The 13,662-nt window shown below is 42.8% G+C and overlaps 3 protein-coding genes across 10 annotated transcripts in view; 2 read left to right on the top strand and 1 right to left on the bottom strand.

The window, feature by feature from the left end:
- The window catches only part of KLHL20 (kelch like family member 20), a 30,926-nt gene extending 26,499 nt beyond the window's left edge, over positions 1 to 4,427 (top strand). Inside the window, exon 11 of one of the 2 annotated variants that reach the window (XM_054834303.1) lies at positions 4,409 to 4,427. In XM_054834303.1, coding sequence (XP_054690278.1) covers positions 4,409 to 4,412 — 4 coding nt within the window. In that variant the 3' untranslated portion in view covers positions 4,413 to 4,427. The other variant, XM_054834304.1, reaches the window with a different exon arrangement.
- Positions 340 to 5,147, bottom strand: CENPL (centromere protein L). Its single transcript, XM_054834321.1, has 4 exons — positions 4,971 to 5,147; positions 4,430 to 4,681; positions 3,230 to 3,772; positions 340 to 1,827 (listed from the first exon to the last, which is right to left on the bottom strand). The coding sequence occupies exons 1-4, from the start codon at positions 5,130 to 5,132 to the stop codon at positions 1,756 to 1,758; spliced, it is 1,029 nt and encodes a 342-aa protein (XP_054690296.1). The 5' UTR covers positions 5,133 to 5,147; the 3' UTR covers positions 340 to 1,755.
- An 85-nt stretch (positions 5,148 to 5,232) lies between these two features.
- The window catches only part of DARS2 (aspartyl-tRNA synthetase 2, mitochondrial), a 29,389-nt gene continuing 20,959 nt past the window's right edge, over positions 5,233 to 13,662 (top strand). For 3 of the 7 annotated variants that reach the window (XM_054834296.1, XM_054834294.1, XM_054834297.1), the window contains exons 1-9: positions 5,246 to 5,684; positions 7,087 to 7,186; positions 8,514 to 8,580; positions 8,868 to 8,969; positions 10,024 to 10,119; positions 11,069 to 11,192; positions 11,816 to 11,862; positions 12,559 to 12,665; positions 13,467 to 13,536. In XM_054834296.1, the coding sequence (XP_054690271.1) occupies positions 5,570 to 5,684; positions 7,087 to 7,186; positions 8,514 to 8,580; positions 8,868 to 8,969; positions 10,024 to 10,119; positions 11,069 to 11,192; positions 11,816 to 11,862; positions 12,559 to 12,665; positions 13,467 to 13,536 (828 nt within the window). In that variant the 5' untranslated portion in view covers positions 5,246 to 5,569. Of the gene's footprint in view, positions 5,685 to 7,086; positions 7,187 to 8,513; positions 8,581 to 8,867; positions 8,970 to 10,023; positions 10,120 to 11,068; positions 11,193 to 11,815; positions 11,863 to 12,558; positions 12,666 to 13,466; positions 13,537 to 13,662 lie in introns of all 7 variants that reach the window. The other 4 variants (XM_054834291.1, XM_054834292.1, XM_054834293.1 and 1 more) reach the window with 3 other exon arrangements.

Raw genomic sequence — 13,662 nt, 5'->3', positions numbered from 1 at the left:
GTGTGGACACAGATGCTGGGGTGTTTTTCAGATACCACTCCAAGTAAAACTGGCTTAAAACTGTTTGATATTATGCTCAGTTGCTTAGATGCACATTTCTTCCAGAAAAAGCTGGTTCTCAATTATCTGGCTAAATCTAGCTCTCTTCGCTTAACTGCAGTTATCAATGAGGGCTATACCCATTTGCAGATAAGCATGTAAAAAGAAAAAAGTACCTTTTCATTCCAACACTACCTTAATACACTCATACATAGCAAAGCATCACTCGTGAAAGCTGAGTATGGCTGTAGTTTACAAGCATACGCCACTGGAGTGTCACATGCTATTAGTCTGTGTTCTTAAGGCAAGGAAGAGGTTAAAAAAGGCTGTATGCAAATTTGTTGGAAAGAGCTGAGCATTAGACTTAAAACCAAGCCATGGGTGTAACAGTACTGTTTTCAAATCAAATACAGGTACCAGTTATGTCAGACTTCCTACTTCTGCTTTACCCAGTGTTCCTCTGAATTGATATAGACAAATAAATGGGAAACTAAAGCACCAAAAGTGATAGTTTAAATAGCTGGTGAGCTGTCAAGACCTTCAGAAGATTACTTAGCTGCTTCTACCAGGGTAAGAGTTATCACTTTACAGACAGCAACCTTTACAAGCAAAAATAATCCATCTTCAACAAGTAAACAAAAATTAAAACCAAGTGCGTATTTCTTTGGCTAGTAGTTTAGTAAGGTAAGCTATAGTTGGAAATAAACACTATACAAGTATATATTTAATCAGGCGTAGGTGGTCTTTACTTTGCTCAAGACCAATCTATTGGCAAAAGATGGTAAATATTTTCTTTATTTGGTACAGTAATAGAAAAATCATAACACTTGGCGTGCACTTACTCTACTTCCTTTCTGCTCATTTAAGCTATAGCCAGGCACTGTGCACTAGCTCTCTGAACTACCTGCTATAGAAGGGAGAGATCTAGTATAAAATTTTAACACCCATAGCTCCAACCCTGAGAGCTCTCTGGCCTACAAGATGACATCCAAGACAACAAACATCAGGCAAAGCATAGTAAATATCTAGCTTATACACAGACCTTAACTTCCTGTGTATTAATTTGTCTGAGGACCAACAGGCTGAACACACAAGGCAGTTGTCAGTCTCATGCTGTTCACCTTAGCCCAACCAGAACATAGATGAACACCTTTATGACCATCACCAACTGGCCTTAGCAAACTAGGAAGGAAGTTAGAGACCTGGATATTTCTGCCCTGGGTTGTAAAACATGCACCCTTTCTCAGGTGTGCTTGGCTTTGCATTTAGACTGGCCCAAGAGTAGTCACAGTTTAGCTAAGGCTACTGTCTGTATAGCTTTAGGCTAAACTAGTTAAGTGAAAACCAAATTGCTATTTGAAACAACAGAAAAACCTGTCAATAAGTTGCATCCAAGAATTGGCAAAGTGTTATCTCCTAGCCCCTGGCTGATATCTACACATAAATGAACAGAGTGACTATGATAAACCAAAGGTGCTTAAGAAGCTATTAGCAGTTTGTCCTGTAGCCCTTCTTTAGGGCTTTAGTCTGCTTTTCTTTGCTGTGCATGATGTTGAATTACAGCTAGTTAGAGTTGAGTGCAGGAGTTAGCATCCAACTTTGGACAGCCAGCATGGAAGGCAAAAAGATTCTGCAAGACTAAGTTTCCAATCAGTTTCTCAGCATGCATCTTCCAACAGTAAGCCTTTTTAGCCTGAAGATTTGCTGTAACAACTCTCATTGTATCTGAGAGATTGCTAGTTCCGTCAGAAGCATCAGCACTCCAGTTAGGTATTGGCTTTGTAGAAACTGTAAGGAAGAGAAAAAAAAAAAAAGCATCTCAAAACAAGAATTGCAGTTGCCAGATTTCCACACCCTTAAATGGTTGGAAATCTACTACTGAGTGTTCTGTGTGATTAGTCAGCTTCTCTGTTGTTGTTTGCAAGGTACCTGTTACTGTTTTGACCCTGGATATGCAGAAAACAGACATGCCTACAGGCTGCTCCCTTCAGAGCCCTCTGACTTCTGCTTCTGTCCCGTGTGAAGTGGGGTACCTAAGAGACACCCTGCACCCACTCCTGCTTTTTGAAAGATGAGAATCCTAGCACTTCTGCTACCTCCCTCCTTCTGTAGGAAGGCCAGGAGACTATGCCAGTTTCCTTGAATACCCATTTCTTCCCATCTAAATATCTGTCTGACTTGAACTCATCATCCCTATTATGGAAGGGCCATAACTGAGCTTACACAACACTTTCCAGAAGAAGAGAACCCTTCTTCAGAAAGCTTATTCAGTTGAGTATCTCTTGTGTTTACTTGTGACATAGTTGTTTAAGCCACTTTTAAACTACTGCAGGTAAAAATAGGCAATGTAACACTAACGTAGTGGTTTGCAGTTATCCTACCAAAGGCTGAAATTGTTGAGATTCTTCGCAGCAAAGCTTATTTTCTTTTCTTTGATGAACTCATGCTCCAGGAGAGAGGTGCATGAGTGGGGTCCCGGTTGTAGCCTCTACCATTCCCTCTGTACTCAGAGCAATGAAGTCAGCACATCATAGACAGACTAAATTTAAGCAATTGCAGTTATCCAAACTGTTCTTTAACTCAGAATACCATATTGTATTCCTTGAAGAAACTTGAGGAAGGGTTAATCCTCCATGGTTTTAAAGTGTGGTTTTGATACCTCTATAGGGAGACTAGCACCTTTATGAAAAGGGTTACAAGTGAAGTAGCTTTAAGCAAGATGTTTTGACTCTAAAGATCATCCATCTCTTAGCTTTCTAGTATTGCAGTTACTAAGACATAGGCAGAAGACAAATATAATTAACCTGCTATTTAGAAATAACTGCTGTGGGGGTGTGCTAATGAACTTTTTTTAAGGTTTTTGATTAAGTTTGGGATCTTTAAGTCTAAGTTTTGGACAATGGGCAAAGAAACTTTCTTGTTCATAGCGCAGCTAATAGACCTATTTCTGGCCCAAGACTAGGGTTAGTAGCTTCTGCTGCAATATGGTAGTAAAATACTACATTAATAGCTGCCCCACCTCCAGAACTAATTATGACTAATAAGAGCTGAGGGTTTAACAACTTCTTTGTAGGAACACATGCATAAGAAACATGAAGCCTTCATTTGTAGAAGTAAGGCATTTCTAGACAGGTACAGCCATTTTATTTGCCCAGTATTAGTTGGGACAACATGCTACTTAAAACCTCACCTTTATAATCCCATCACAGTGTGCTGAGGCAATTGCTGTAGAAACTTTCACCAGTTTTGTAGCTGACAAGCGGATCTTAAAGTGTCTGTGGAAGTGAGAGTAAAGGCAGTCCATAAAGACATCCACCTCTTCTTGAGTGATCTCTCCTGGAGTTTTTTGGACTGTGTCCCACAGAGCTTTTGCATCCTCTGGATGAATGGCATATGAAATATCCAGAGGCTGGGGCAGATGGGGAACAGAGAAAACAAGTTCCATGGCAGATGCAGTTTTGTCCACTTTGCATCCGGTCCACATAGCTGCCATCCAACTGAGATTGAGAGGGCTGATGGCTAAACGACGGAAGCAGCAGTCAAAAGTCTTCTGAAACCAACTTCCAACAATGGACGTGTAACTCTCTGCCCCGTTAGCAAGAAACAGAGGTAAACAAGTGAAGTCCTCTGGCACGTTCTCAGAAAAATCATCTCCAGACACAGAGCAGAACCAGCCCGACCATATCACTTTCTCTTCTGAGTTTTTTGGGGAAGCTGGTGATCTCGAAGAAAGCTAGGATGGGGAAAAGAAGTATTTGAATGCTACAGAGAAAGTTTGACTTTTTTAGCCAAAGATGGTTTTTGTTTTATCATTTCGAGTGTTTGGTATAAGATTTTTCTCAGGACCTCGTATACAACATTCTTCTCTGTAAAGCTCATACAGTTACTCAGTCTATCCATGACATCCCTAAAAGATGTGTGCAATTTTGTTGAAAACAGCGGGGAAAAGCATTTTGTACTTCATTAGGAACAGTCCTGAAATCTGAGTTTATGCTGCTTAAGAAGAGCCAATCCGTAGTACGTCCCATAACCATTGACACACTGAACTCAGTGTTTCAGTAGCATCTTTCACTTGAGGCAAAGCATTTCAGAAATATTAATTAGTCTTGAGCTATGGCCAGGAGGTAGGATTATACCAGCTTTGTCCAGGAAGCTAAATAACCGGAGTTCTTGCAGTAAATTGACTGCTGAACTGAAAAATTAGACGAAGATTGCTCCTTATATTCTTACTCTCATCTTATCAAAGAGTTGAACTCAAAATTGCAATTAAACGTATCCATTGCTTATGAGATGCTCTGTTCCAGTTAAAAATAGACAGGACTCATTTTCATTAAATCTCAACAGATACTACAGTAGTTATTCCATACAGCTAGGGTGGAAGACTCCTTACCTGCACAAGAATCGCAGCCTGGTCTCGGTCACTACCTCTCAGGTCTGGAAGGCTGGAGATGGCCACTTTGATGCCCAGCTCGACCCCTATTTCCACCGCTAATCCTTTCTGCTTCTCAGCAGCAATGAAAGCACTGAGCAGTCTGGCATAATCCTTCAGGTGAGTGTCAGAGAATCTGTACAGAGGGGTCACGCTGTATAAGGTCCACTGCTTGCGCAGTAGAAATGTGGTTTTCTGAGAATCTACGTTTTCCTAAAAAAAGAAAACCAACAAAAGTTAAGAAAATAAGATTACAGCCCAACAAACAAGGGCAGCTTCCCCCTTCGGGGCTTGCAAAGGGACCCCAGCCCACACGGCCCGGGCGCTGTTCCTGAGCAGGGGTGGTTTTCCTGCCTGGCAGCACTGCGGGAGCGGTACCGAGTAGGAGTCGGTAGCGCCGAGGTAGCCCCAAGTCCCGCTGAGGCGGGGAACGAGCTGGGCCGGGGGGCAGCCCGGCTCAGGGGACAGGTAGGCCCCACCACTACCACCGGCCCGGCCCTACCTGGGAAGGCGGCGCTGGCGGGAGCAGCCGACTGCTGGGGCTGAGCCCGACCCGCCCGTGCACCCCTCCAAACAGCAGCCCCCGCGACAGCAGCCCCCGCGACAGCCGCCCGATACTGGGCAGCGTCCGCACCGCCCCGTCCACCGACTCCATGGCCGACATCAACCCCGGCGCGACTCCCCGCCGGGCGCCGTTTGAACCCCCTTCCCGTCAGCCCCCGCGGCGCGCTGAGCGGGGCACCGCCCCCGGCCGCCATATTTACGGCGGGCGGAAGCAAGGGAAAGAAAGAAGGAAGCGGTGGCGGTAGAGTGAGGTTGGTTTGGCTTGGCTGCTGTGCTGCGGCTCCTGGTGGGGAGCTCTTCCTCCGGTGAACCGAGCCTTACCGTGAGGCGACTCGCCTGCTGCGGCTGGGGACCTCTCTGCTGCTCCCGGCTCCGGGGGTTCTGCTCCCCGCCGGTGCCCCTGGTCCCTCCGGGAGACGGCAACCCCTGAGGGGAGAGGCTGAGGCTTGGGGGCTGGCGTGTTCCCTCCCGTGCTTTTAACGCCTCGTAGGTTTGTGACAGCCCCCTCCCGTTTCCAGTTCAGGTGCAGGCTCTAGGATGGCCCTTCCCCGCCTGCTGCAGCTGCTGCCCCGGGCGCTGCGGCCCCAGGCCCGGCCGGGCTGCGGGCGGGCCCTGCACCGGGCAGCCTCAGCGCTGGTACCAGCGGCTCCAGGTGAGGAAGAAACGTTTGTCTTGTCCCCGCTGCCGCTTTTTCTGGATTTTGGTGGTTTTTTCTTCCCTGGGACCCAGCTCAGGGTAGTCTGCAGAGGAGACTAAAGGCATGCTCATCATAAATTGCTTTCTCTGGATCTTTTTTTTTAAATGTCTTTTCTAAATCCTGTTCTTGTTTGACTTTTGGTATCTTGCAGTGAATTGTGGTTCAAAGTATATTGAAACCAATTTAAGTTCTTTTTCCTGATCCTTTACTTTGCTTCCCCCCCCCTTTCTCCTATAGCATACAATCTATAAACAATGTGAAAGCAAACCTTCTTGCCCTCTACTCTCTGCAGCCTTTAGGCTGTCACAAAGGTGGCAAAGGAGACTAGTTCTTATAGTTACACACACATATATATGTCTAGGTAACAGCATCCTTCAAATTTCTCTTTGCAAGCTGAAGCTCTAGCATGCTCTATAAATGGTGTACTTGGCTTTATAATTAAGTCACGATGCCAGGCCACTGAGATCTGCGGAAAGTCTTCTGTAATCATGGTTCAGGTGTTTTACCAGTAGTTACAAGCAGAAAACTGTTGAATTTACACCCACGTGGTGAGTGTCAATATGTTTCAGTCTTGGCTTGTCAAGGCCCCTTTCTGCTGTGTTTTCTATGTTCAAATGTGGAATTGCCTGTGTGCCTCAGGGCTGATCTGCAGCTTTCCCTTCTCTTGTCCCTGGAATTTGCAGGGCAACAGTTTGCAGCAAGGCTGTGTTCAGATTCCTGTATGAAAGTGGGACTGAGACATAAAAATAATTCTTAAAAATTGTTTAAAATAATTTCATGTTATTTTTATGTCCTAACATTATAGCAATTGTACTGGGGATGCAATACAATACAACACCGAAGTCAATGAAAAAGTAAATAGGGGATATGAGTTCAGAGAGTAACTGCACAGGCTAAAAGGCAGCCTGGAAAAAAATGTGAAGTAGACAGCAAGGATGAGGAGTGCTGTGTTGAAGCACTGCAGTTTGTCTTGTTTACATTTGTGGAACAAACTAATTCAGTATAATAACTATTGATGCTGGTTTTTAATACTTAAGAGACTTTCTTTTAGATGTAGTTCCAAGAAAACACTTTGATAGATATCTGCCATTTTAAACTTTTAAAAGTCTGGTAGTTTCTTTTTCTCTAGCTATATTACTAGTGTTTCTTTTGATGGGGTCATTGTATAGTCTGGGTTTGGTTTCCTGGGATTTTATTAAGGCTTCTTGGTAAAGCTCAGAAGGGAAATTTTGGGATATAAATACATACAGCATAGGGATAAATATACATACAGCATAGAGATGGATTTTTCAGGGGAACTCTGTTTTGTCTTGCTTGCCTGCAAAAGCTACAAAAGAATTTATTATTTTTATTCAAGACTTCAATAGCTTTGTTGCTCGGACCAACACTTGTGGAGAGCTGCGTTCTGCTCACGTGGGACAAGAGGTCACGCTGTACGGATGGATTCAGTATCAAAGGTAAATGCAAACTGAGGTGAAAATGGCGATTCTTGTTTGCCAGATCCAATGTATGCTCCAGGCCTGGATTCAAATGCTTTTTTTATGCTTCAGGTTATTTTTTCATATCCTGCAGCAGTCGCTTTGGAAGTGAGCAAAACAGTTGAGAATCGTGCCAGATCAGTATGTAAAACTTCAGAGTTTCATACAAATGTTAATTGATCCTCATTACAACACTGTAAAGCAGTTAAATATTGCCATCCTCATTGTATAGGAGAGAAAACAAGTAATAGAGTATTTATAGCAATTCTAACAGCTGTGAGCAAATAATTTCTTTTAATTGTGTCCTTTAATTTTAAGCAGTGTTGTTTGTCTTTTCAACTACAGCATCCCATGATGCATATTTAAAGTATGCATGCTTTGCTTAAAAAAGAAATAATTAAGCAAAGGTAGCAAGCAGGGGATGAAATGTTAATTCCAATAGTTTGCTATAGGTGGCGTGATATAGACACTCCTAATGGACTTGAAGGTTTTGTAAATGCACACAGCATGCATGATGCTCCAAAATGTTCTGTTCTGGGGTATGTGCTTATAAAATGGAGATAGGTCCCGTGACTTTGATTAAATTAATTTGTATCAAAAGTTGCATTTTGCATTTTACAGTCCAGAGAGGTTGGGTTTTATCCAGCATTGTTCTGCAGTGATGGTCTGCATGGATTTTTTTTTTTAGCAAATCCTGACCACCTCAGTTCCGGGAAAGAGAGTTAGGATTATTGCAATGTGATCATTGCACTCTTGCTTTTAAAGACAGCCAGAGCATGTTCCATTTGGCAGCTTCTTGATGAATTAAGTACAATGGTAGTTGTCTCTACTGCAGCTGAAGGGATCAAGATTTATGATTCTGAGTCTAAAGTGTGGATTGTTCATGTGAAACTTTTTATGGGACCAGTGTTCTCCTCCTTGTTTTGTGGTTGGACTTTTTTTCGTATCCATGTGAACTTTAGTTTTATTGCTCATCTAAATATGTTTATCTGAATGATGTTTCCCAGCAGGAAATTGCATGTCTTCAGAATCCCTGCTCTACATGGATTAATGTTCAAATTAAAATCCTACCTCTCCTGGTTATTTGCACATTCTTTGTCTGTGGCTGGGCAAAATCTGAAACAAATTGTTCAGATTAGATTCAGATGTGGGAAAAGTATTTGTACGTACGTTATGTAGAAGTGCTTTGAGATTAGTCACAAGGTACAGAAGGTAGCTAGCTGTTATGTGGTTTGGCTTAAAAAGCACAAGACTACTGATTTCTTGGGGAAAAAAAGTTTTTCCTTTTGTGTTTTTCATGGTTCAGACAAGACCTGTTTCTGGTTTTGAGGGATTTCCAAGGGCTGACCCAGATCATCATTCCACAGGATGAGGTAAGTGCTACCAAAATATGAGGTTTTTTTCCCTTTGACAGCTTGGGCTCAGCAGACATGGAGAGCAGAATGAGGTACTTTGTCAGAATGAGTGCTCTGACTCACAAGTGGATGGAAGCATTAGGAGAGCCCTGATCTGACACTGCAACAGAAACATTAATGCTGTTTTCTCTGGGTTATGAGGAGCGATCCTGGATTCAAATGGGCCATTATGAAATGAGGCCCTTGAGCATGGTGTGTTTGTCCTCTTCTTTGAGTGTCTGTGAGACATGGTCATCTTCCTGCAGGCACATTCTCATGTGAAGAAGCTCTTGTCTAATGCTCCGGCGGAGTCTGTTGTCCGAGTAACTGGAATTGTGTGCCCTCGGCCCCCAGGGCAGGAGAATCCGGTGAGGAGGATGGGATCTCAGGGGTTTTTTCCTTGTGGAAAAGAGCACTGCATAGTAGGAGTATGGTGGGTTTTCTGTCGTAGCTTTGCCATGGGTTCTAGCGGTGAAATAATTGTTGTGACATGTAACTTAGGAGAACTTCAATGCACACTTGACACTCACAAATTAAATTGTATTCCAGCCCTTTGAAAGGATAATGGCTAGTTTTTCAGGCTTTCAAAGTGTGGTTGAGAATTTCTTTTTCTTGAGAATACATATTGTCATCACAAGTTCCATAGCGTATGATGACCTATTTCTCCCTCTGCATAGATTTTGCTGTTCTCATTGTATAGGAAACAGAGGTTGAATAATTTTTTTAATGTTATGCATTCCTCAGCTCTCATTGTAGTCAGCTGTAGATTAATCTGTCAGGATTGTACATATCCCATCACTGGCAGACCTAAAAAGAGAACCTAGATTTATGACCATACTTTTTTGCTCTGACCGCTTATAGATATCCATAAAGAATGTAGGCTTCAAGAATGCTTTTATTTCTTTTAATCATTTATCATTTTGTTGGAAGGTTGTACATACCTTCCCTTGGTAAATAGAAAGAGTTCTGTAGGATCAAATGAACTTTGTGGTACAGTGTGAAGTGGGGAAAGCTGTCTGTTCTCCCTGGGGATCCAAGAAAAAGACTAGTTCTGAAAACTGGTGTTCAGAACTAGAAGTTCCTCACAAATTGCCTTTTTTTGAATTGTATTAAGGACTGATGGTGATGCTGCTAATGGACATTAAAATGTATACTGTGTTATATTTCTGGTAGAGAGCAGTATGCTACTGGGAAAGAATATGCCATCTTTGGTGAGGTGACTTGTGTTTTTCTGAACAGAAGGGAAATCTAGGAGAAATCTGTCCCTGAGAGAAGTTCTCAAAGTTGGACTGTGTTAGAAGGCAGGGAGGATAATCACATGGGTTTCTTTTTTCCCCTGACCTGAAATACTTGAATGGTGAAATGCCTTTGTCCAATTGTTCTCCCTAAGTTTTGAATCTATTTTTTTTCTTTTTGCTCCAGAAAATGCCAACAGGGGATATTGAAGTGAAGGTGGAGACTGCAGAGATCCTAAACTCCTGCAAGAAGCTACCTTTTGAAATCAAGGATTTTATCAAGGTGTCTGTGTTTTGGGTTTTTTACCAAAGTGGTGGCTTTTCAATAAATTGGGAATTTGCCCAGGGCAATGGCAAAACATCTGAGAGCTTCATCTGGTTTTCTGCTTTGGGGGAAGGATGGTATTTAAGAGGGGTGCTGCTTGTTAGCTGTGGGGATGTATTTCTAACTAAAGCAGAAAACAAGGCTTGAATGATTCCGGTGCACAGGGTTTTCAAATACCACTGCAAGAACAGATGATAAAGGAAGAAGAGTGAAAGAAATCAGGCTACGCTAGCTTTTTTGTTTGAGAGCGTGAAACAGAACCTGCCAATGCACTTCTGTGCTTTAAGGCAAGGGTGATTAGTCTTATTTGGACAAGTAGCTAGTCAGCCAGAGGATTTTCTTCCTCTGTAAGTACACAGTCTTACAAGAGGTTAGTTTTAGTGCAGGCTCCGTGGTGTAGGAGTGGCATCTCTGTTAATAACAGATATTCTCAGTGCCATTGAAACTGTGACTAATACATAGGTGTTGGAATTGGAAGACCTAGGTCCCGTTCCTTCCGTGTTACGGGTCCTGAGCAATTCCCATCAGCCGCACTACTTTAGTTTTCCTGTCTGTCATAAGGATGTATCACCATTTAGTTGTTCTTTTAGATCTATGTATGATACCACCCCTCTGCTTAAAATTTGCAAGAAGAATTGCTACAGTCTGTTGCAGTGGACTGAAAATAAGGAGGGCTGAAATCCTGAACTTTATGGAGAAAGCTCTTATCACAGGAAATGTCTGTCTGTTTTTTCTAAAGTAATTGTTGTGCATGGAAACGCTCGGGGGCTGATGTTTGTGGCGGTTGTAGCAATAGAGCAATATCCCTTTTTCAGCTTCCCCTTTTTGTTCTGTGGCTTTAGGAGCAGCTTCATTGGACATACAGTTTGAATTTTGTCTCTTAATCCTAATTACCTCTTATCTTCAGAAATCAGAGGCCTTACGGATGCAGTATCGCTACTTGGACTTGCGTAGCTTCCAGTTACAGTATAACCTGCGGTTGAGATCACAGGTAGTGATGAAGATGCGGGAGTACCTGTGTAACCTCCACGGTAAGAAAAGTGCTTGACGAACAGTGTGCAGCAAACAACGCTTTAGCTTTCCCTTCTTCTGTTTCCTGGAGAGATTGCCAATCAACTTGCTACTCCAAACTGGTCCCACTTAGTAAGGACATGTCTGCCTGCAGTGGGGTCTTTAGAGGGATGTTGGCAGGCCTGAAGAACAAAGTATGTTGAAAACTTTCAGCATGCTACTAACCGGTTGTTTTAAATGAGCTGTATGCAGTGAGGAAAGGTGTTTGACCTCTTGGTCACCCACCTTGAGGTATATCAAAGGGATGGATTTCTTATAGGGCTTTTGCTTGTCTTAAAATCAGGAAGTCCTTTTTGGACAGTTCAAAATGGATAAAGGATTAATAACTTTTCAGCCTTTGTGAAGTCCTCTGTCATCAACAGTTCTGGCAGGACATCTGGCAGGGTAGCTCAGAGCCTTTAAATCTGTCATTATGCAAGTTATTAGAAGTAGCGAAATCTGTAGATCTTGGAGAGGCTATATGGTGTGCTAGATTACCTCTTTTGCTGACTAACCCTACTCTAGCTTACTTTGTGTCATACATACTTTGTGTTCTCCCTGCTCTCAGCATATTCTGTGTCTGAAGCATGTGTTTGTTCCTCAGGGTTCGTGGATGTAGAAACTCCAACGCTCTTTAAAAGAACCCCAGGGGTATGTATTTTATTAGTAATGCATTTTAGCGTAGGCAGTTCATGGTTGAATTACTGTCAATTGCTGCTCAGCCTTCACTGCTGTTCCCTCACTAAGTAACAGCTCATGTGCCAGTGTCTGATGTGATACATGGATCCTTTTAAATGTAGAGGGAAGAGGTGAGATCTTGTGTCTTAATTTTGAACCTTCAAATGAATAAAGCTTCTGTCTTGTAGAGTGTATGTTGAATGCAAGTCCTGTCCTGGAACAGCCAGATTATAAACCTAAAAAACTTTTTCTAAGCACTGTTTCCCTAGCATTTATCCTTTAACTAGTAGGTTACTGCAGTGGCACTGTCCTTTTTAATTTCTGAGTTTATATTCCTTTCTATCATTTCAAAAATAATCAGAGAAAGAGAGTTGTAGCACAGGAATTGTTGATGGAACTAACACATGGAGTTCTTGCATTTAAACCCCTGTCTTGGATGGTGTATTGTTATGCGTTAGTCTCAAAGCAGAAGGTGGAGAATCCTCCTTTGTGATATTTTGGACCTAGTTGGTTAACATATTTAAGTGTACAAACAGCCATTTCCTTACAAGTGGGATTTCATAATGGCAAAAATAGATCCTTTCCTCTTGCGCTTCTAGTCTGTGCTCTCTGTCAGGAATTGAGGTCACTTATTTGCTGAACTGTGCAAGCTTTTCTTTATGATGCTAGGGAGCAAAAGAATTCCTTGTGCCCTCGAGGGAAGCGGGCAAGTTCTACACTCTGCCACAGAGTCCTCAGCAGTTCAAGCAGCTCCTCATGGTTGGAGGCTTGGACAGGTAAGAGTTTCTTGGACTCCTGTTTTCTGCATGTCCCATCCAGAGTTTGCTTGCTTTGATCTGTGATGTTTTAGATACTTCCTCAAAAACTTACTGCCAAGGGTTTTGAGTTTTGAAGAGGGATTCTTAAATACTTAAGACTTTTCAGCTATGCCAAGCCCTTTGCCCCGCCCCCAGCAATAATGCCTCCCAGTAAGAGGAAATGTATCCTGTTAGACGGTTGAAATCTTCACTGTAGTTTTAAATGGAAACCTGATCTGAAGCACAGTCTGCCTGAAATGTAGAAAATCTAGTGTGTGATAAAAGCCTCTCCAAGAGTAACCTATAGAACTAATTGAGATGAGGCTGCGCAGCTGAGCATGACTGAAGACAAGGGAAGCATGTTCTTAGCGAGCATGAGTACAAGCTTTTAATTGTGCTCGTTTCTCAAATAAAATTGAAGGAGAGGGAGACAATTGTTCATGCAGTGAACTGCAGGCCAGGTGTTGACCATGAGTGAATTTTGCATGGCTGTTAGTAAAGTCCAGGTTTGGAGCAGAAGGTGAGAAAAGGGGTTGTGTATGCCTCTGTTGGGACACAGCTCGCTTGGTAAGCCTCTGCATGCCTCTGGAAGCTGTGGTTGGAGATGGATACAGCTGCTTCCACTCAAAATTTCATGCTTTTGAGGGGATGGGAACAACCAGGGCTATGATCATCTGCTGCACAGAGAACAGAGTGCTTTTTTCTCTTTTTTTCAATTCTGTAGTCATAATTTAATTTAGGGTACTTACAATTGTTATCTAAGTACAAGTACTATTGCAGGTACTTTCAGGTTGCTCGCTGCTACCGAGATGAAGGTTCACGGCCGGACAGGCAACCTGAATTCACTCAGGTAACAGCTCACACTGCTTTTCACCCTCCTCTTCTTCAACCCAAACATCCTGTAGCTGTTTTGCCTTCTGAAGGCTTAGTTTCTGCTAGCTCTTGTGCTGCTTGGGGGGCTACAGTGTTTGCTGCA

The sequence above is a fragment of the Grus americana genome, chromosome 8 (genome assembly GCF_028858705.1).
Source record: "Grus americana isolate bGruAme1 chromosome 8, bGruAme1.mat, whole genome shotgun sequence".
In the NCBI taxonomy this organism is placed as follows: Eukaryota; Metazoa; Chordata; class Aves; order Gruiformes; family Gruidae; genus Grus; species Grus americana.
The sequence above is the reverse complement of the archived record's forward strand: the minus strand, read 5'-3'. Positions and strand labels throughout refer to the sequence as shown.

Excerpts from the sequence above, each read along its gene's own strand:
- CENPL (XM_054834321.1), bottom strand. The coding sequence starts at position 5,132 with ATGTCGGCCATGGAGTCGGTGGACGGGGCGGTGCGGACGCTGCCCAGT. Across the intron at positions 4,682-4,970 it reads CGCCAGCGCCGCCTTCCCAG|GAAAACGTAGATTCTCAGAA; the intron begins GTAGGGCCGGGC and ends TTCTTTTTTTAG. Across the intron at positions 3,773-4,429 it reads AGGCTGCGATTCTTGTGCAG|CTTTCTTCGAGATCACCAGC; the intron begins GTAAGGAGTCTT and ends TCCCCATCCTAG.